The sequence below is a fragment of the Sceloporus occidentalis genome, unplaced genomic scaffold (genome assembly GCF_023333645.1).
Source record: "Sceloporus occidentalis isolate IW3139 unplaced genomic scaffold, rSceOcc1.0.p SCAF_1, whole genome shotgun sequence".
NCBI lineage: Eukaryota > Metazoa > Chordata > Lepidosauria > Squamata > Phrynosomatidae > Sceloporus > Sceloporus occidentalis.
This window is the reverse complement of record NW_028316981.1, coordinates 117,223,548-117,246,775: the sequence shown is the minus strand read 5'-3', so window position 1 is coordinate 117,246,775 and position 23,228 is coordinate 117,223,548. Positions and strand designations below refer to the sequence as shown.

General features: G+C 41.6%; 1 protein-coding gene across 7 annotated transcripts in view; it reads left to right on the top strand.

Annotated features, from left to right (window-relative positions):
• The window catches only part of CACNA1A (calcium voltage-gated channel subunit alpha1 A), a 446,503-nt gene that overhangs the window by 27,633 nt on the left and 395,642 nt on the right, over positions 1-23,228 (top strand). For all 7 annotated transcript variants that reach the window (XM_089532659.1, XM_089532648.1, XM_089532678.1 and 4 more), the window contains exon 2: positions 11,490-11,792. In XM_089532659.1, coding sequence (XP_089388785.1) covers positions 11,548-11,792 — 245 coding nt within the window. In that variant the 5' untranslated portion in view covers positions 11,490-11,547. The remainder of the gene's footprint in view (positions 1-11,489; positions 11,793-23,228) is intronic.

Sequence of the window (23,228 nt, the reverse complement as noted above, 5' to 3'; positions counted from 1 at the left end):
TATTCAGTGTTTTTCCCCCTGTAGAAAGCAACTGTTTCCATTTACCATGGAATATTTATTTATAAACAGGATATTTTGTGACTGGACACCACATCAAATCCAGAGCCATAATAGATGAAACAACTGTTTGGGGTCTTCCTCTTGTAAGATAATACACTACTCTAAATTAGACTAAACATTGGTAAGGATGCAGTGGTTCCTGTGAGTAGATCAACGGAATTAATTAATCAGACTCGAGAGACATTAAAAAGCCAATTCAGCTTCTTTCTGTACCCCCACCAGCTGCTCCCCCTACCCAAGGTCTGTGCCATTATTCATGTCATAAGAGGAAGGTGGAGTACACCTTTTGCTTCTAATTTTGATAAAAAGAAAGGAGAGCAGAGAATGATAATTTGTTGCCTTCCTAATAAGTGTTGCCTTTATGTGTTGCTGGGAATGTGTAAGAAGATAAGGCAGAATGCATTAATTCTGTTTTAATTAGATCTTGGAAAAGTTACTACCTAGCTGGGCAATTTTGGGTTTTGTAGTCCCCAAAAAGTAACTTCCTCGAGCTCTAGTATTGATTTTGAATGGACTGTAAATGTAGCACTTAGCCAAATGCTTTAATGCAGGAGGAAGCATCATTGGCCAATATCCTGTGTGTGTGTGTATGTGTGTGTGTGTGTATATGTATGTGTGTGTGTATATATATATATATATATATATATGTATGTATATGTATGTATATATATATATATATATATATATATATAAAATTTTGTACCTGGGACATGATGGTACTTAACCTCTTGTAGTAAAATTAGAGGCTCATTTTGCTCTTCAGCTCAAAGATACACCCACCTACTTTTGTTGTCTATTCCCAGGATAATGGACAAATATTCCTTTTGTAGGATAGCTCAGGCTGCACCAGGAACAACAATGCATCTTCCTTCCTTTGGATGATATTGCTTATAGGGAGAGGATTTATACAATATGAGGCCTCTTTGCTTGAAGGGACATAGAATAGTTGATGCATCTAACATGGCTGTCTTAGTTGATGTATCTAACATGGTGGTAGTAGCTGCCAGAGGGTGTGTGTGTCCTTCCAGAAAGAGAAGGTGGTGAGTTGCCATTGGCTTCAGCGTCACTAGCCCCACTCAATAACAAGAGCGACATCCTCTAGCTCTAAGCTGCTTCTGGTTTTCATTTAAAGAGCAAGACAGGCTTCTCAGAAGTGGTAGCTATGCCACCCCCTTGTTAGCACTTTTTTGCTTTTACTGCTTGCAACTTCTGGAATAGTTTAGAATTTTGTAAGAAATAGTATTGCTTGTTACTTACTCATTACCATAATGTGTACAATGGGGGGGGGGGATACCCCCCAGAGTTAAGGTAAGAGATAGATTTTTATTCCCAATTGCTGAAGTCAAACACAAAAGGAAAGCCCAAGAAGAGAAAAGCTCCTGAATACTGTAAGGGTATTGCAAGGAATTACAGCTGCCCATATAGTCAGATCTATGTAGACTTATATAAATTCTTCTTCTTAATTTCTTTTTGGTTTGTTTTACTTTTGAACCAAAAGCAGCTTGGGCAGAGGCATTTTACCAGGTGAGTAAACTGAGGGAGCGGCTCAATTTAAATTTAAGACAGACAAGGCAGAACATTTGAAACCACCCTATTTGTGTGTGTAAATGTTCCCAAATGCATTTAAAACAAACTTGATTGCCTATCTAATATTGGAAATAATACATATTGTATTTTATGGCGTATAAGACGACTGGGCATATAAGATGACCCCCAACTTTTCCAGTTAAAATGTAGTGTTTGGGATATACTCGCCGTATAAGACTACCCCTCTTCTGACGCACACCAAATAAAAATTTAAAAAACATCAGATTTGATTTCAATACGATACTTTTAATTCAAATGCTTATGACATGCAGGTACTTAGCAGGAAAACTTGTTGTATACAAAGCCTGCTAGGATTGGTCAGCTCTCCATACCTGCCCAACCCTCCCTGTCTCCAAGAGCGGTAGCGCAAACATGGATCTTTTTTCCATACCCCAGGTAGGTAGGTAGGTAGGTAGGTAGGTAGGTAGGTAGGTAGGTAGATAGATAGATAGATAGTTTATATTTTCCTGCCTCTCCCAGATGGATCGAGGCGGGATTACAGTCCGCCAAAATACATACATCAATACTTAAAATGGATATAAAAGCACATCAATAAAATTAATAACAATCTTAAAAACTAACTCTTCAGATAGTGGCAATGCAGTAGAGTTATACAATAGTCAGAGGGTATTTCTTACATAATGTCAGGTGGGTAAGCTCGCCGGAAGAGATCTGTCTTAAGTGCCTTCTTAAATGCCTCCAAGGAGGTAATGAGACGGATCTCTTCCAGAAGACCATTCCACAATTTCGGAGCAACTGCTGTAAAGGCTTTCTGAGAGGTAACTCGGGCCCAAGCCATGTAGGAATTTAAAGGTAATAACCAACACCTTGTATTGTTCCTGGAAGCTAATCAGCAGCCAGTGAAGAGCTTTTAGAACTGGTGTTATATGGTCAAACCTGGACGAACCGATGACCAATCTGGCTGTAACAGAATTGCCGTCATTCCCAACCATAAGACCCTCTAGGGCTTCCTGGAACCTCACTGGTTCCATCAGCCTTTGAGGGCGGGCCATTCTAATAGGTCCTCTACCCCCGAGGGGGATTTGGGTAGTAGCCTTCAGTCCCACTTTGACCATGAAATGGTCCGTCCATGACAGAGCAGAGGTGTGAATCTCTGCCCACGAACATCCCTGTTCTGTACTAAAGAGTACATCAAGTGTATTACCCACACAGTGTGGTGGCCCCAAGACTAATTGTGACAGGCCCACAGCTGTCATGGAAATAATGAATTCCCAAACTGGACCTGTTAGATCTAGTGAGCCAGACTCGAAGGAAATGTTAAGGTCCCCCAAGACTAAAAGCCTGGGAGACTCCAACACCATCTCCGAGACGAGCTGTGTCAGCTCGGCCAGTGAGTCTGTTAGGCAACAGGGTGGACGGTAGACCAAGAGAATCCCCAGACTGTCCTTAGCCTTCAGGGTCAGGTAAATGCACTCGATGTGATCTGTTTTCTGGACAGTTTTCCTGGTCAATGTGAAGGTGCTTTTATGGACCATGGCAACTCCCCCCCCCTCGCCCACTTTCCCTAACCTGCTCCTTAACGGCATACCCGGCTGGGAGGGTCTGAGCCCAGGTAACACTACTATCTTCCCCCAGCCAGATTTCCATAAAACATGCCAGGTTGGCATACTCTTCCTCTAACACAGGGATAGGCAACCTGCGGCCCGCAGGCCGGATGCGGCCTGGCGAGGCCTTGGGACCGGCCCCAGCCCGGTCCTGCCGCCGATTGCCGCCGTGGCCTTTGGCGTCTCACGCGAGGGGCATGGTGGAGCAATTGTCTATAGAAGCCTCAGAAACATGCATTTATCTTAACATTTTTAAAAAAATCAGCAATTTTTTTCGCGTGTCCTCCATTTTTTATTTAAAAAGTGCCCTCCATTTGAAAATTTTGTCCTACATTTGTCCCGGTTTATTTATTTATTTAACTTTTAAAAAATTATTTAATTATTTATTTTTTGGCTTCGGCCCCCCAGTTGTCTGAGGGACAGCAACCCGGCCCCCGGCTCAAAAGGGTTGCCTATCCCTGCTCTAACAGATGATAGATTATGTGAATTTTGTTCCTAACCGACCTGGCATCACATAGGAGGAGGGTATGGGTTTTGTGGTATGGTTGGGACGTTCCCCAGTTCTTTTGGGTTAACAGGGTGACTGGAAGACGGGATAGTGTAGGCACCAGAAACATTTTATTATTTTTACCTGCACTGAAAAACTATGGTGGTTGATAAAATATTTCTTTCTGAGTATGCCTAATGTGGGTTGTTGTGATGTCCACTGGGAAGATTCATATAGCCATATGGGCATCTCCTATGCAAGGGTTCTTTGTAGTGTAATAGCACAAAAAGTTCCAGAGATGAAAGGCATCAAGGAGGGAAAGGGCAAGATTAACCAAGGGAGACAGAGGTCCAAAACACACACTGTAGAAATAATCCAGTTTGAGACCGCTTTAACTGCCCTTGCTCAGTTCTAGGGAATCCTGGGAACTGTAGTTTATTGTGGCACCAGAGCTTTCTGACAGAGAAGGCTAAATGGCTCACAAAACTACAGTTCTCAGAATTCCTTAGCATTGAGCCAGGGCAGTTAAAGCGGTCTGTCAAAGTTGTTCCTTTACTTTCCTGTGATTGGTACAAGTGTCTTGCATTGTCACAGAGAGCCATTGATCAAGATATTTACTTTAAGACTATCCTATGGATGCCTGTTCAGAAATAAGCTCCTGCGTTCATTAAGTACAACACCCTTCTTAATTTCTGTTGTGGCAATGTCCTACTTCCTCCAGGGACCTGGTTTTCTAGCTGTGTCAGTCACATGGGAGAGCAGGATTGTTAGGATGCCTTTGTCAGTTCACAGGTACAGTAGAGTCTCGATTATCCAACTCTAGGTAATCTGACATTCCGGATTATCCGACGTCGGATAGGTCAGTGGGCGTGGCTTGGAGCCCTTGCCACGCCCCCAGCTGGAAAGGGCTCCAAGCAAAAAAATTTTGCAATTTGTATTTTTATAATGATTGGAAGGCTTTTCATAGTGATTGGAAAGCTTTTCATAGTGATTGCTAGGCTTTTCCTATGACCCTCCGGATTATCTGACATTTTCGGCTATCCGACCTATGGACCGCCAGTTTACGTCGGATAATCGAGACTCTACTGTATAATGAACCAGGAACACAAAGTCTAATCTTCAACTGAAGGGTACTTCTTGAAGAGAGAAAACGGTATTTTGAAACATGCAGGAGGAAAATGTATTACATGTTCCAGGGCTAATAGTAAATAGTCTAAGATTTGTTTCTTCATATGAACCTAGAGTGCAAAAATTTATAGGAGGAATTTACAGTTATCAAACTTTTGCATGGTGTTTCTAGCAAAACCTTTGGCTCTATGGCTGCTGGTTTTGCTTAGCTGCTAGTATCTCAATAATATGGTGTCTAGCCGGAAGGGCATATGAGCCTCTCAATCTCATCAGTGAACTGAACACCTTAGAGCATTCATATATGAATGCTTTTGAAATTCCAAGCTAACATTGTTTACTTCCCTCTCTTTGAAGATAAAGGACTATAGATGACAAATGTTTACTTCCAGGCTTCTTTTCTAATTAATGTGCAGATCATTTCCCCTGTCCAGGTGGGATAATGTTAATCCCCTGATGGCCCAGCTTGGTTGTTCTGGTGCACGTACAATGGGATGGGTAGGCAGTGAAAGGGATGACAAGAATATGAAGCAGATATTGGGTTGTTGGGAGGGAAATAACAGAAGAATCAGTGGAAGTATGATTGGCATAAGTAAAATGTAATGTTATGGAATTATAGTGACAGACAGGAGAGCCAGTTGAAAAATTCAGAAGCAGATGTACAAGACAGAACTATTGAGAAGAAGTGAAGAATGAAGAGAGAGAGAGAGAGAGAGTAGATTTTTGAAAGAGTGGGAGGGAAAAGAATGGTGGTGTCACAACACAGAAATCTAGTAGAGGTTTGGACATTGACACAGGATAAAGAGCCCTTCGAGGAGACATCCAACCAAGATCATCCCTTAGTTGGCTGGAACTAACATCTCTGAGTTAGGCAAGGCTGAGCTAGCCAAGGCTGATACTCCTGGATCCTCTGCCATTGGGGTCTTTGCCTCAGAGATGGCCCAACTTCTCACCCATGATCCAGTAAAATCTGATACCCTGGAGTGGGTCAGATCTAACACCCCTGAACATGAGGACCATGACAACTTTAGCACCTTCTAATTTGGTGTGAACAGGCTCCCCCCTTCAGGGAGATCGTGGAAACCAGTATGCCAATGTCAGAAGTGCACTTCATGGAAACATCTGGAGAGGCAATGAAATGCTGCACTGTAGGAGAGGGAGTTTTCTGTCAGATGGAAGTGGTGAGACCTGGATGGAGGAATCCTTGGCCAGCAGGTTATGAGGCTTCAGTTTAACACCAGTCATTTTCAGAATAAACATATTCAGTTGGAGCTATCCTTGGTGCTGCCTAACCTTTGGGTTCTCATTTCTGGTGGGAAGATGACAAGTTAGTTGTTGAAAGGGGAGTATGCTATGTTGGGTTCATTTCAAATAACTATGATTGGGGGGGGGGGTGTTTAGAAGTGTTATGGGCACTTTTATAAAATTGCTGCCCAGTCACAAAAACATCACTTTCCCAAAAGGCAAATGGATGGGACTAAAAGTGACTTATTCAAATGCCTGTAGGCAAAATAGAAGTGGTGCATGAACTCTGAACCACGAAACTGCTCTTTTGTACTTAGTTTTCAGTTCCAACACCCATTTCACAGAAGACAAACTTGGGCTGAGTTTTAATGATGTGCAGTTCTGTTTTTTATATTTTTTAAATACATTTTAAGATTTTAAGGTTTAGTGCTTTAACTTCATAAATTGTTTATTTGTTTTTTATTCTTATATTTATAATGGTATTAATACTTTTGTAGTATTGTTCTTAATTTCTATTGTTTTAAATATGGTGTTAGCTGCCTTGAGTCCCATTATTGGGATAAAAGTGGGACAAAAATGAATAATGATTATAATGAAGATGAAACAAGGACAAGTAATTTGGCCAAGAAACCCTGTACAAGACAGAGGTGTTGTCTGACCCCACATTTCTGAGACACTTATTTGCCCATTCAAAGCAAAGCAAAGCAAAGCAAAAATATCTGTTTCACAGGAAGGAAATCAGTGATGCTCAGAGAAACAGAAAAACAAAACACTTGAGCACAACTCACACCCTCAAAGAAAACCAGATAACACACAGGGAGGCAGATGCTCACATACAACAAATCACACCAAAACAAAAACAGAACCAGCTAACATTTCACAATAAAAGAAACTAGAAAAAGTAGGCAAAACAAACTCAGAGGAAAAAGCAGAGCCCAGGCAAAGCACTCTGCCACTCTACTGAGAGCCTCAAGGTGCTCCTTGCAGGGAACTCCTCACTCAGTATCCCTCTCACTCAGATTACCTACCTTTTGGGGGACACACTTTGAAAGAAAGGGCTGGTCTGCAGCCAGCGACTGTTGTGACATTGTTTGCTGTCCAGTAAAGTAAAGATAGTGCTGAAGACTGATGTATTACCTACAACATTTCAGTCTCCTGTTTTCACCTTTTTAAAAAAGTCATTTAATAAATCAGAAGGAGGAGAAAGCCCAGAGGATTCTTATAGCAAGGATGGGTAAGTGTGGCCTGTGGGCTGCATGTGCCCCCCAGGCTATTTCTGTGGCCTCCCAGAAGCCCCCAGGAAATAAAAAATTGATTCAAAACACTCTAAAATTATCTCTGGGGGCTTGGAGGGCATTTCAACTGCATTTGGAGCCCTCCTGGGCCCCCAGGAACCAAAATGAAATTTTGTGAAATTTTTCAAAAACATTTTTTGCCTCAAAATGATCTCTAGGGGTCCAGGAAGGATCCCAAACATGGCCCCTGTGTCCCCTTGAAGGTATTTTGGAAGGTTTATGCAGCCACCTCATTTCCCACATTTGCTCATTCCTGTTCTATGGAAATATTTGTGCTCATGGTTACAACATTAGGAATTACAGGTTCAGGTCATGGGATAGAACTATTATTTTTATTGATTGCCTATTTATTGTGGATGTTATGTTCCATAAATAATTTTTATACTGATTTATAAATATATTGATGTGAACTATAATCCAAGCATATATGTTGGTTTAGCATCACAGAATGAGGTCTATAAATGGGTGGCTTCTACTATAGTTTCATGATAGTTGATGGTTATGGGAGACTACCGAGAAGGCCAGACACAGTGGGCAGGATGAATACAGGAGGAGGTATAGGACTGTTAAATTATTATTATTATTATTATTATTATTATTATTAACCTTTATTTATAAAGCGCTCTAAATTTACACAGTGCTGCACATACAATCTTTTTAATTGGGCGGTTTCCTGCCCTCGGGCTTACAATCTAAAAAGACACGACACAAAAGGAGAAGGGAGTGGTGGTGGGGAAGGGGATGAGGGCCAGAAGTTCTTCTCTACCTCCGAGGCCTGGATCAGGGGAGATGGATTGGAGGGAGGGCTTGGCTTCTTAATGGATGGGTAAACTTCTTCCAGGGAGGCCTGTTGGAGTTAGCCTGCCTCTCTAGTAGGATAATACATATAAAATACATAACAATACAGGAAATGATTCAATAAAACAGGCAACAAAAGAACATCAAATAGCAAGTTAGTCCTAACTAGAATGGATTAATTCAGCCAATTGTTGAATGGTGAGTCAATGCATAAGTAAATCCCACTGACTCAGTGGGTCTACTCTGGACAGGACTAACAACAGAATTTAGATCCGAGTGTGTTTATATGTATAATTTTGAAAATTTTTAAACTTCTGCGGCAGAGGAGTTTACCATAAGAAACACTTGAATGCACATTGGGCTGTAACCCCTACATAAATAAATTCCTATGAGGCCCGTCTTGATACAGATAGCTGGAGAACCAACTTTTAAGTGACTGTGTTGTTCCCACATTTTAACTTTAACCACAGGAAATATGTACATGTAAATACATTTTGACTGTATCTATGATATTGTAACTTAAAGGTATGATTTTAATTTTGTTAGTTATTTAGGTCACAACTATTACATTCAGTGATATATGGGAATTATGATTTCTGAGTAATATTAGTCCTTTTTTTTTTTTTTTTTTTTTTTACAAAGGAATCTGTATGGTGTGGTATGGGAGAAAGTCAGTTGGGCAGGGGGTGGCGGGGCTGATACCATGAGTTACCAAACCGGGTGATGCCAAGCCTAGTAATGCCACTGATACTACACAGTCACTTGTACAAATGGGGGTGTATCTGCCTTCACTTCCAAGAGATCACTTCTCACATTGAAAGTCATAGTTGTAGCCAATGGATAATACTTTCATTCTCTGCTATGCTTAGTAAAAGGAGATTGGGTCAACTTTTCATCTGGAATTCACACTAAATCATCTGTAAAGACTGAGTGAGCTACAAACAACCCTGAAAGAAAACATGCTGAAGTAGAAGTTTTGTTAGAACTTTTCAGGAGTTCTGAAAGATTCACACACTATGACATACTTCTTTTCTTTAACGAATGCCCACATATTTAATGCATTGTATTGTACATCTACAATACATATACAACTAAACTACTGATTATCATATTCAGCAGCCATTGCAGCACCTGGAGAACCATCCTTTATAATATTGTGTAGAAAGTCGGGGGAGGGGGGGGGGGAGCAGGATCTGGCAGATGATTAAATTTAAAAGAGATGGGAACAGGAAAAAACAAATGAGAATTTTTTATGATGGTTTGAAGTAAGAGTTGAACAAAAGTCAAGAACTTATATTTTTGGCACTATACATTTAGCTATGGGTTGAAATATGCTCTTTTCTCTGGAAAAAGGAGACAGGTACAGAAGAATACTGAGAACAAGAACTATGTGTACCTTTTTGGGAGGGTTAGGGAAGAGACACCTCCTAGTGTCATTACCAAACCCCATGAATTACGTACTGCAGCCATCTTTCAATAGCCCCACTTGGCCATTTATTTTTAATTGCTCTTTCTGTTTTTGGTTTGTGTCGGAATTTGGACTCAGGGAAAGCTACTAGGGAAAAGAATAATGAACAGGGGACGCTGAAATAAATTTGAGGGAGAGTTATAAGGAGAACATTCCGGCAGTTGTGGGATTGCCTCCTGACTGTGCACTCTCTCTCAGGTAGACCAGGCATTTATTTGACTCTCCAGGGCAGTCAATTCATTGCATCTCCAAGAGCCAGAAAGTCACCAGTTGTGAAGTGAATGAGGATAGGTGTTACTCCAAGAGAGACATTGGGCTCTGTGTGTCAAGGGAAAAGTGTATGCCATATTCTCCCTGCCTTCAGAAAATGGAGAATTTCTGGGTGGCATTTAGCGCTGCAAAGATGACCCAGCATTACAAATATTTGATTGATCCTTCCCAAAAAAGTCAGTTCTCTCCTTCCAGTTGTCCTTCCCCCAATTTCTTGTTGGTAAGAGTGTCCTCTAGTGGCTGATACCTATCATGACACAGATATACCAGGTGCTGCAATTCCTGGAAGAGATGGAGCTCTAGGTTGGATATTATTATTAATTTTTTTTTGTAAATGATACCATTACTATTGTTATTGTTATATTACTTCTACTCTTGTTGCTATCATCATCATCATCATTTAATAATAGGAGGCAAAAGCAGAGAGATTTGCAGCTTCATTTTGGGTTTACACTGGCATTCGAAATCCCCTTGGGGGCTCATTATCTTCTGTTTATTTTTAGTCATTGAACAAAATCTCCCAAGGGAGACAAACAAACCAGAAAAAAGAACTAGAACCCAATTGCCATCCAGCTCTGAACAGAAATGCTAGAATCCTTTCAGCCATTCATTCTGACCCCACTGCTCTTTGCATATATAGGCTGTATAGGCTTATAGCACAGAAGCTAACTTCTGTCTAGTGCCACAGGGGAAGTGAGATTGATGGCACATCAGTCTTGATTTAAAAGTTCCAGATTTTGTTTCTTGTCTTTCCTATTTTATACTGTGTTAAAATAAATGAACCTGGAGAGCTGATATAAAAAAATCTCAGATTCTACACTGGGCCCTTTGTGTCTGCTGGTGTTTCCAGGATCTGCTGTGGATACCAAAATCCATGGATACTCAACTCCCATTTAATGCAATGTTGGCTTAGTATAATTGTGATCCTTATATAAAATGGCAAAATGAAAGTTTGCTTTTTAGAATAGATAGATAGATAGATAGATAGATAGATAGATAGATAGAAGCTGTGATGCTTGAATGCATGGATAATGAAATACAGTGGGCTCGCTGTACTGTGAGCTGACATACCATGATAAACAAAGCATGCATGTTTCTTCAAAATAAAATTGAAAAGAACAGAACTAAAATGTGGGACTTTCTGGTCTTTTTGATCAATGGAGATGCATTCTGAGAGAGAGAAAGAGATCGAGTGTGAGAATTATTTTGACACTATTCATCCAAGAGCAAATATGGTAAAGAAACCATATTTCTGTGTCACTTGCACAGAAAAAGCAAGTTCTGCCTACTAAGAGACAACCTCACCATGCACACCTCCCTTATCTTTGGATTATTTACAGACTACATAGAGATCAGTGTCTAGTTATGTTCCTAGTAAATTTACTTAAATGTCTTGAAGATCCATGATGTATGCATGCACATAGTCCATCTACCAATGCAAATTACAACTCTTCCACATCATTGTTGTGTTCTGTGACTAGTTCATCAGCTGGTAGTCAACCTTCTGGTGGTGAGACCAGGTGGTATTTGAATCTTGTTATGTGTTTTCTGCCATTTATTTTATTTTGTGTCTATCCCCATCTCCACAGCTACCCTCTGGCAAGCAGCCAGGCAGAAACCTCTGGGGTCTCAGCTCAAGTCCCATGGATGGCGAGGCGTGCTGTTGTCCGATCATCCCTGTTGTCCCCTCCCAGCTATTATGAGGCGGTGCATGATGGCCGTGGGCCGACTAGCCCAGAGTACCCTTTCCTTGGCAGCTGGTACCACTATATGGGTCAGGAGCCTCTGTCCTACAAGCGGCGTGGAGGCGTGGTGGATCATCGTGATATCATCATGGCCCATCAGGCACACAAGGTCCATAACACACCCCAGGCACAACGCAAGGAGTGGGAGTGAGTATATGCCAATTCTTTAATTGAGTCTTATGGATCACTCAAGTTATCTTTAAAACACCCCAAACCATTTTGCTGTTCAGTAACTGATGCCCTTCTCCTTTCCCCCACCACAAAACTTCCTCTTGCTATTCTCTGTAGGCCTTTTAGTTCCCTGTTGTTGAATCCACTTCCCTTCCACAATCAAAACTCTGCCTCTCAATCATTTCATCCTCCATTGTCTCTTTCACCTGTCCCTCCCTGGCTTCTTCATTTTAATGTTGACTCCTGCCAAAAAGTACCTACAGCTACCCCATACAGTAGGGGGATGTTTGCTCCTGACATCATTTTTCAGCTACCTAATTGGCTGTGTCCTTTAATCTGTCTAGACTGTGTCTAGATATTCATTCTCTTTACTACAGGTATTCTGATGCTCAAGGGTTTCAGGTGAATGGATTTGGCTCTGATAACCTAAAACCTTATTTTAAAATGAACATGGGAGAGTTACCTGCAAACTAACATACACTGGTGTGTCATAGTATAGTTCTTTGTATGTCTGTGTGTGTCTTCAAGTTGTATGTTGACTTATGGCAACTCCATGCATTTCACAGGTTTCCTTAGGCAAGGAATACTCAGAAATGGTTTTGCCAGTTCTTTCCTATGAAATATAGCCTGCATTACCTGTAATTCATTGATCGCCTCCCATCCAAGTACTAGCCAGGGCTGACTCTGCCTAGCTTCCAAATGTAGATGGGCTCTGGTGTCTAGTCAGAAGTAAAACTCAAGAGTTCAGTGGGTTTTACTCCCAGAAAAAAGGGGATAGCATTGAGGCTGAAATTTATGTGCCTATTCTTCCAGGACATCAAACTTCATTTCCCTATATTTTAAAGATATGTTTGAAAATATATATATGGGTGGAATAGCAAATATACACATGTATCTGGGCTTTTGAAGGAGGGTTCCAGTGGTTAGCAAGCCAATACATTTCTGATGAAGTGATCTCTTCAGTAGTATTTGCCACAATGGAGCGCTTAGGGGCTGTGCAGACCACCTCTTTTACAGCCAGATTGGGGTTGTGGCAACCGTATGCCCTGGCCCTGATCTGGCCTTTGCAGGGTGCAAAAAGGAGCCACAAAAAGCGCCCTGCAAAGGGTGAGATAGCTGTGGCACTGTGGTTTTACATCACTCCTTTGGCACTGCGTCATGTGGAAACAGCACCAGAGGAGCACCGTGATGCCGCACACTGTGTAGTGTGGCATGTGGTGTCACACTGCCCTGGGGCATGGAGCCAGGGCATTCGTCATGTGGTTGCCACATCCCAACTCTGCCCCCAACCGGGCTTTTCTGCTGGTCTGCACAGCCCCTTAGTCCTTAAAATGTCACAAGACTGTCTGATGTTTTTTCTGCAGTTACTGGTCATGGGAAATGGTAGGAAATTGGTAGAGCACTTTGGAGGTACAGTCAGCCCTTCTTATACATAGATTTTTTATACACGGATTCAAGCATCCACGGTTTGAAAATGAAAATGTTCAAAAAAAGTATAAATTTCAAATATCAAAACTTGATTTTCCATTTTTTATAAGGGACACCATTTTGCTATGTCATTATATTTAATGGGACTTGAGCATCCACGGATTTTGTTATCCATGGGGGATCTTGGAACCAAACCCCAGCATATAACAAGGGTCCACTGTACTTTGGAGTACAAGCAGCCTTGGCTACAAATATTCGTATTACCAGAACATTCATTCTTGGCACATGCACATGTCTGGGGAAATTTCATTGTTCTTCATGATCTGCAGCTATTACAGCTGCTGTTGCTATATGAAATTGTGCATGAGTCATGGGAACCTGTTTGATGTTGCCTGTGATGTGAATAATGGCAGATGACTCAGTTCACCATGACTCAATTTCCTGAATGTTTCTCAGTTTTAATAGGATTTGTACCATAATCTTATGCATCTTTACTTGAAAGTAAGTCCTACTATGTTCAGCAGGGCTTATTTCCAGTAAGGTTGCATATGACTGTTCTCTTAAACACATACATTGGAGCAGAGTTTGTTGAATTTAAAAGAACTTAGTTCTGAAGGCACTATGCCTACATCTATGCTTATCCCATCCCATCCTACCCTACTCCAACTTATCTCAACTGCACTGCAGAGAGAGAAGTTTTTAGAAGAAGCAGCATGGTTTCAGGTACTTTTCCAGCCACTGCATTCCAGAAGGAACTTTTATGGTATGCTTTGCATTATTATTTGCTTCTTTATCTATTTTACTGGTGATGTTACTAGATTGGTTTGCTACAAAAATTAACAATATACTGATTATAAAGTGAAAGCAGTGTGGAAACAACTGTTTAAAACTACACAAAAACAAACATTAAAATCTCTAGGGCCCAAATCATCTGAAAAGCCATGTGTATTTGATCTACACAGAACCTAGATATTCTTCCCCAGGAAGCTTTTAGTTTTGTTTTTAAAAGGATTTCTCTCTTGCCCTTGGCTCTCCAATTATAGCCAGTAGCTTTCAGGCATTTCAGACCTGAAGCCCAAACATTCCTTTTTTTAGAAATTAGGATGATAAAGGTATCACTGGGACCAGCCTATTTCAGGTCAACACAACCTGAATCATGATCCTCCAGGGATCAAGCCAAGCTAAGACAAACTCCTTTCCTGCTGTAAGGCACGTAAATCATTGTTGCCAAAGGTCCAAAGTAAAGTCAAGCATACGTCTCTTATCTGTAATCTTTAGAAGCCTATCTGCATGGAGATTCCATGTGGCCACACAATGAGCTATTCTTTGCAGTTTTCATTTCATTCTTCTCTTGTGTTATTCACATGAGTGATATGAATCAGAGTACCCCTGATAGATTTCCCAACATTAGCTCAGGGGCATCCATTAGGAAGGCAGAAACTTACCCATAGCCCCACAAACCTAACTATCATCACAGAAAATCTCCCATGTTGTTGTTGTAGTTGTTGTTGTTGCTGCTGCTGCTGCTGCTGCTTCTTCTCCTCCTCCTCCTCCTCCTCCTCCTCCTCCTCCTCCTCATCTTCATCTTTCTGAAAGTTATGTCCTGCATTAATTCTTTTAGATCAGTGATTCCCAAACTTTGGTCCTCCAGATGTTTTGGATTTCAACTCCCAAAAGCCCCAATTACTATGACCAAAAGCCAAGAATGCTGGGAGATGAAGTTCAAAACATCTGGAAGACCAAAGTATGGGAACCACTGTTTTAGAATATCCAGAGACTATGGCCCTTATCACACGGAGGGTTTTGCAGCTCTGATCCGAAGCCACTGAGGGTCCAACCATGTGAATTCACATTAAAATGTGATGTATTATCTCACATGATTGCTTTCTATGGGGGGTCATTCTGAGGTGGATCCACAGTCAATCCAAAGTGACTCCTGATTTTTGTGATTTCGGTAACAAGCAAATTCACAAAAACTGTTTCCAAGTTCACTTCTATTTCAATCCGTACTGGTCTAGTGTGGAATGCAACTTTGCTTCCATCCTGGTACACCTCTCCCCAACCTCCAAGGTTCCACATTTCCCATGATGCTGTGCTGCAATTTTGCCCCATTTGTTTCCGGTGCTCCTTCAAGAATGGAGCACACATTTGGATGTAGCTGACAGGGATGAAGGGAATGAAACAGGAGGCTAGGGGGAGAGATGGGAGCAACAGAGGGGGCCATCGGAGGCTGGGGGGAGCAACAAACTCCAACTCCCAGAATTTCATAGCCTCAAGCCAAGGACCCCACAACAAACTCCAACTCCCAGAATGATTTAGAAAATCTAAATCACAGCAGTTTTACCCTTTGGAGCCTGATTAGTTGAAAATAGCCAATTAACCCAATGAGTTTTTTCCACTTCCTGAATTTCCATTGTCTAGGGGACATCTTCTAGGAGCCAAGCTATGTGAAGCATTGAGACTCTGATTATGGTAATTTTGTCCGTGGCTCCTTTATGCAGTAAACATCACTGAAATGGTAAACAACACTTTCAAGAGCAAACAGTATGCAGGTGGTAGACAATTACAGTACAGAATCAGAGCAGGAACCCAACCCAGAGTGGGAGCATGTTCCAGGTGACAGCCTTTCAAAATCAAAGCAGCTAGTCTGGCCATGTGTATTTTGCCTCTCATTAACATGGTGATTCTTACCCTGATATATATGGGTGGATTAACCTGTAAGTACCAAGCCTGCTGGGAATCATTTGGCCCATTGGGGCTCCTTGGGAATCATCAGTGCAGGAATCTCCCTATCTGAGCTAGAAGCCCCAAGTTAATATTGATATTGGCTTTCCCTGACTCCCCCGCATTCTCTCATTTTCCTTCCAAGCTATTCCACCCCCCACTTTTTTTCTGCCTCTAAGAGATTCCAGCTGGTTGCCTTGGAAACACTGATATCTCTAGCAGAGGACTTTAGTTTTATGGAGGGTTCAACCAGCTAGCCTGGGGATATGGAGGCTCAGAAACAGGGGATAGGGACACCCCTTTGCCAAGGAGTGACACACAAAATACTGTACTGCAATATGAGATTTAGCTGGCACTGGAGACTGCTGCAGTGACAACGGTAGCGAGGCTGGGATGTAGTTGCCATTGCACCACCACATACCAGTCTGACATGCATCGAAGAGTAGGTGGGAATACACAGAAATCATGGGTGGCACTTTCTTTCCCTCTCTGCCGCAACTTAGTGCTTCAGCTTAGGAATTCCCCCAAAACATCCTACCCAGTTCTGAAAAGGACAGTGTTTTGCAAATATGCAAATCAACTATAGCCTGGGGAATGTATAAAATGCTGGGGAACTGTGAAGTGAGAAATTGGTGGTGATCTGATTATGTAATGTGTGTGTGTGTTTGTTTGTAGCATGACTTGGCACTTCATTAAGAAGTAGTTGATCATCTCATTTCCACAAATGTTCTGGAAAGATGGGACACCCTCTTTCTGTTTGTTGTTGTCAGCAAAGTGGATGGGACACCTCTCCTTGTCCAGAAGGCTAAGGAGGTACAGGCAGGGAAGGCTTCCATTCTCACCTCAAATGCTGTATTCATGGCATTCTTCATCCCCATGATTAGTGGTGTTTCCTGATTTGGAATTATTTGCTTAGATGGTGAAGCCATAATTCTTTAAAAGAAAGTTGGGCAATCTAATGTGTATAGTTTATTCTGCTGCTTAAATATCAAAGTAACAAATTGCAAAATGTCAATGGATGAATTAAATAGAACATAAAATGGCAAGAGGATAGAAAAATCACTTGGAAAGTTCCCAAATGAAACATGAATTCCCATTTGAATGCACACACTGACATTTGTTACGTTTATTGAATTTAAGCACTGCTACAGGAATGCATTTTTTTTCTTTCTTTCTCAAATGGGTGGAAGGGTTCCAGGAAAGCATGGTTGAATGTATTGGCCTTGACCTGAAAATAGTCTTTCAGCTCCATCCCAGCGTTCTGATGCCACAACAAACTACCATTCCCAAAATTCCATAGTATTGAGCCATGGCAATTAAAATGGTGTCAAACCAGATTATTTCTGTTATGCGGATGCAGCCTTAGACTTTGCTTTATTTGTAGAATCCAGAAAGACCACTTAGAGGCCAAGTACATTTGTTCTCTTCCTCTCTCCCACCTCCATATACACATAGATTAAGATGTTGCAGAGGTATTACTAATCCTAGCACTATTTCTTTTCTCCTGAGGATCTTTTTGTATCTCCATAAATGTTTTGAATATAAACCTATAAAATTAAATTGATTCTAAGAGTTGTTCCTCCTCCCTCCTTCTTCAGAAGAACATTTTAGAGAGTCTCACAATTAAATGAACTGAGCTTGCCAGATTTGTACACCTATTCCTTAACAGTTACACCTTGTTCCCCATGACAAGCCACTGTTACACTTTGGGAAAGATTCCAATGGCTGGAAAAATCAACAAAATTCATGGGCTGTCTCATAAATCTCTACCCCAACAATGTAATTGTCGCCTTAGTCGATGGCCTCCTTCTGGCCACTGACAGGGGAAGTGTAACCCTGTTGGTGCTCTTGGACATCTCAGCGGCCTTCGATACAATCGACCATGGTATCCTTCTGGAACGCCTGAGAGATTTAGGTATCGGGGGCACTGCGCTCCAGTGGTTCCGGTCCTATCTCTCAGGAAGATTCCAGATGGTGAAGCTGGGGGACAGTAGCTCTCGTAAAAGAGAGCTTACATCGGGCGTCCCCCAGGGCGCCATTCTGTCCCCCATGCTATTTAACATTTACATGAAGCCGCTGGGAGGGATCATCTGGAATCATGGAGCTCAGTGTTATCCGTACGCTGATGACACCCAGATCTATCTCTCCATGTCTCCGACTGATACAGTGACTAAGGTTGGCACCTCTCCTCTGGACGCCTGCCTGGGGTCAGTAATGGGCTGGATGAGGAAAAACAAACTCAAGCTGAATCCAGAGAAAACAGAGGTACAGTACTCGTGATAGGTGCTCCGAATCCAGATAGGAAAATTTGCCATCCTGTTCTGGATGGGGTTACACTTCCCCTAAAGGACGAAGTTCGCAGTTTGGGAGTACTCTTGGATTCATCTCTACAGTTATCATGTCAAGTAGATGCGATGGCCAAGAGTGCTTGGTACTAGCTCCGGCTGATACGCCAACTGTGCCCCTGTCTGGATCGAAAAGACATAGAAACGGTAGTACATGCACTGGTAACCTCTCGTTTGGATTTCTATAACGCGCTCTACATGGGGCTACCTTTGTACCAGGTTCAGAAGCTTCAGCTGATTCAAAATGCTGCAGCCAGACTGGTCATGGGCACATCTAGATCGGATCATATAACTCCCGTATTAAAATCTCTCCACTGGCTGCCAATTCGCTTCCGGTCCCAGTACAAAGTGTTGGTTATTACCTTTAAAGCCCTACATGGCTTGGGCCCGAGTTACTTGAGGGAATGCCTCTCCCTACACAATCCGCCCCGCATTTTGAGAACATCGGGGAAATTGCTACTTGAACACCCTAAGGTACAACTGGCAACAAGCCATCAAAGAGCTTACTCAGCGATAGCTCCTACTCTTTGGAATGCACTTCCTGAAGAGATCCGCCTCAGCAGTACACTGGAAGCCTTCAAAAAGGTGTTAAAAACTTATCTCTTCCAGCAAGCATACCCTCCCAACTCACTGTAGAGAACTTATTCCCCAATTAGATTAATCGATATTTTTAGATAATTTTATTGAATAATTGTGATTACTATTGAAATGTTTTTGTTTTTTATACTGTATGTGATAGCTCTTGTAGATGTACACCGCTTTGATCTCAAGGAAAAGCGGTATAAAAATAAACAGTTTATTATTAATTAGATCCCCACTAGTTGATTATTTGTAAGTCTAATCAATAAATCCACCCAATAAAACTGATAGAAGTTGTAGCCTTAAGCCTTGTTTAATTGTCTTTAATAGTTCTTTATGTCTAGTTTTTAATCTGAGTTTGTTTTCCCTTTTTTGTACTCTCAGTGATTCTTCTGTCCACTTATGCACTTATTATGATCTTTCTTTTAATAAAAATGTAGTTCCTTTTTTTAACATGCTAGGATGGTGAGATGTGATTCTGGAGGTCGTTCTCACTTGTTGAGCATGATTGCAATTCAGTTCTTCTCAAAAGAACCTCTTGAAAAGTAGTGTCAAATAAGAGTGGGTTTTCTGCGTTTACCCCGCTTTTAAGGAATTCTGTAGGATGAGAATCAGATTGAAAATGACTTCAAGTGGGTACAATGGACATATAACCCGATTTGTAATTTGATTTAAATTAGGGTTGCCATAATTGTCCACTAAAACCCAGGACAAAATGTAGGACAAAATCTAGACCAAACTGTAGGACAACTGCAGGACAAAACTCAGCCCAAAATATAGGACATTTAAGAAAAATTACATTTTGGGCTGAGTTTTGTCCTGCAGTTGTCCTACAGTTTGGTCTAGATTTTGTCCTACATTTTGTCCCAGATTTTAGCAGACAATTATGGCAACCCTAATTTAAATCATAGTGGGAATGACCCCTTCATTTCATTTTGAGCAATGTTATTCCATTCTTAAGTGCCATGGCTGCATCCTGGGATTTGTAGTTTGTTCAGAGGCACCAGAGGAGTTTCCTGGCTGAGTATTCCAAAGGCCCCTCCCTTCACTGCCAATCCCAGGATTCCATAGGGCAGAGCCATGTCCATTAAAGTGGAATCATAGTGCATCAACTGTGTAATATGAAAGGGTCCTGCACTGGACTAACTGACAAAGTTCTCTAAAACACCCCCTTACTTTGTATGTTGTGCTTTTTCTTATCAACCTCTGTGTTTGTCTAGATCTGCTGTTTTGACATCCATTCCTTTTTCCCCCTGAAGGCTTCATGTCACCAACTGTTCATTCTGAGATTGCTTTTCCGAGACTGACCATGGTCTTTGTGTCCTAAAACAATCCCTTTGCATTTGCTATTGTCTATCCCAAAATGAATAATCCTCAGGTGTTTATTGGACCTTATTTTGCATGGAAATGTTGAAACCCTTCCAGATTTTTTCCTCCCCCCCCCTCCCAAAAACGTACAGAAGTCTGCTTCAGAGCATCATGCCTAATGTGTGAATTAAGGAACCAGTGGAGGGAGCATACCATGGGATATTAGAAATAGGGCTAACATACATTTCTTCATTTCTTCTTCTTTTTTTCTCACCTGAATGAGTGAGGGCTGCCACCTGATGTAGATTGCCATGAGAAAAGCATGGTTGTGTGACTGTGTTTAAGGACTACTGTCTTTTCCGCAAATTTAATTCTTGTTCCAGAGAAATTTCCTGCAAACCCACTGGGTGGCACTCATGCTCTCTCCCAAACTCATTCTGTCCACTATGCAGAAGTATTTCTGGTGTTGCTACAGGAAAGCCATTAAAACAACCCCTATGCAGTTTTCTGTTCATATCTGAGGCAAGGCTATAAAGCTAATCATGATCCTTTGATTGGGGTAGGATTCAAGAACTGCTCAGTTCAAGGGGACAAAAGTTCCAGTTAGTGAAATAAGGTGATTTGGCCTTGCTGTTGTTAACTGCCTTCAAATTGACTTTGACCCATGGCAACCCTATGAATGAGAGACCTTCTAGTCACCATATCCTCCTTGCAGACTCAGGGCCATGGCTTGCCTGATTGAATCTATTCATCTGGTTCTTGGTATTCTTGTTTTCCTATTGTCTTCCACTTTAACAAGCATTATTGTTCTTTTTCTAGTGAGTACTTTTTTCTCATGATGTGGCCAAAGGACAACAAGCTCAGTTTAGTCATCTTTGCTTCTAGGGAGAGTTCAGGCTTGATTTATTTATTTCTCTTTTCAGCAGTCTATGGCAGCTGCAGTAATCTTCTCCAGCACCACATCTCAAATGGGTTGATTTTCTTCTTATCAGCATTTTTCACTGTCCAGCATTCACAACCATACGTAGAAATTGGAAATATGATGGCATGGACAATCCTAACTTCAGTATTCAAATATACATCTTTACACTTCAGGATCTTGTCTGGTTCTTTCATAGCTGCCCTTCTAAGTCCTAATTTTCTTTGAACTTCTTGACTTCAGCCTCCATTCCGACTAATGACTCAGCTAAGATCTGGGAAAATATACAGCTATTTCAGTGTTTTCACTGTTTACTTTAAAGTTATGTAGCTCATCCGTGGTCATTATTTTTGTTTTCTTAATGTTCAACTGTAAACCTGCCTTTGCACTTTCTGGTTTGTGTTTCTTCAATAATCGCTCCAAGTCTTGGCTATTTTCTGCTAATAGTCTAGTATCATAGATATCTTAGATTTTTTTCCTTTGATTTTCATGTCCCCTTCCTTTGACTCTAATCCTGTTTTATGTGTGATATTTTAGGCATACAGATTAAACAAATAGGGTGAAAAATGCAGTCTTGTCTGGTCTCTTGCCAGTGGGAAACCATTCAATTTCTCTGTGATCTGTCCTAACCGTAGCATCTTATCCTGAGCATAGGTTAAGCATTAGGACAATCAAATGTTGTGGTACGCTCATTTCTTTAAGAGCAATCCATAGCTTTCTGTGATCTATACAATCAAAGGCTTTGCTATAGCCTATATAGAGTAGGCCAGTGGTTCCCAAACTGTGCTCTTTAAGGGATTTTGGACTTCAGCTCCTGGAATCCCAGACTGTTGGCCAACATGGCTGAGGCTTCTGGGAGCTGAAGTCCAAAATCTCTTAAAGGGCACAGTTTGAAGAATCATAGAATCATAGAATCGTAGAGTTGGAAGAGACCACTAGGGCCATCCAATCCAACCCCCTGCCATGCAGGAAATCCAATTCAAAGCATCCCTGACAGATGGCCATCCAGCCTTTGTTTAAAGACCTCCAAGGAAGGAGACTCTATCACCCTCCGAGGGAGTGCATTCCACTGTCGAACAGCCCTTACTGTCAGGAAGTTCCTCCTAATGTTGAGGTGGAATCTCTTTTCCTGTAGCTTGCATCCATTGTTCCGGGTCCTGTTCTCTGGAGCAGCAGAAAACAAGCTTGATCCCTCTTCAATATGACATCCTTTCAAATATTTAAACAGGGCTATCATATCACCTCTTAACCTTCTTTTCTCCAGGCTAAACATCCCCAGCTCCCTAAGTCGTTCCTCATAGGGCATGGTTTCCAGACCCTTCACCATTTTTGTCGCCCTCCTTTGGACACGCTCCAGTTTCTCAGTGTCCTTTCTGAATTGTGGTGCCCAGAACTGGACACAATATTCTAGGTGGGGCCTGACCAGAGCAGAATACAGTGGCACTATTACTTCTCTTGATCTAGACACTATACTTCTATTGATGCAGCCTAAAATAGCATTGGCCTTTTTAGCTGCCGCATCACACTGTTCACTCATGTTCAACTTGTGGTCTACTTGGACTCCTAGATCCCTTTCACATGTAGTTTCATTCAGCCAGGTGTCACCCATCCTATATCTGTGCATTTTATTTTTCCGCCCTAAGTGCAATACCTTACATTTCTCTGTGTTGAATTTCATTTTGTTAGCTTTGGCCCAGCTTTCTAGTCTATTCAGGTCATTTTGAATCTTGATCCTGTCCTCTGGGGTATTAGCTATTCCCCCTAATTTGGTGTCATCTGCAAATTTGATAAGTATGCTCCCAATTCTGTCATCCAGGTCATTGATAAAGATGTTGAATAACACTGGGCCCAGGACAGAGCCCTGTGGGACCCCACTGGTCACTTCTCTCCAGGATGAAAAGGAGCCATTGTTGAGCACCCTTTGGGTTCGGCCGGTCAACCAATTACAGATCCATGTAACAGTTCCTTTGTCTAGCCCACATTTTACAAGCTTGTTTGCAAGTATGTCATGGGAAACCTTGTCAAAGGCCTTACTGAAATCAAGATATACTATATCCACAGCATTCCCTTCATCTACCAAGCTGGTAATTTTATCAAAGAAAGAGATTA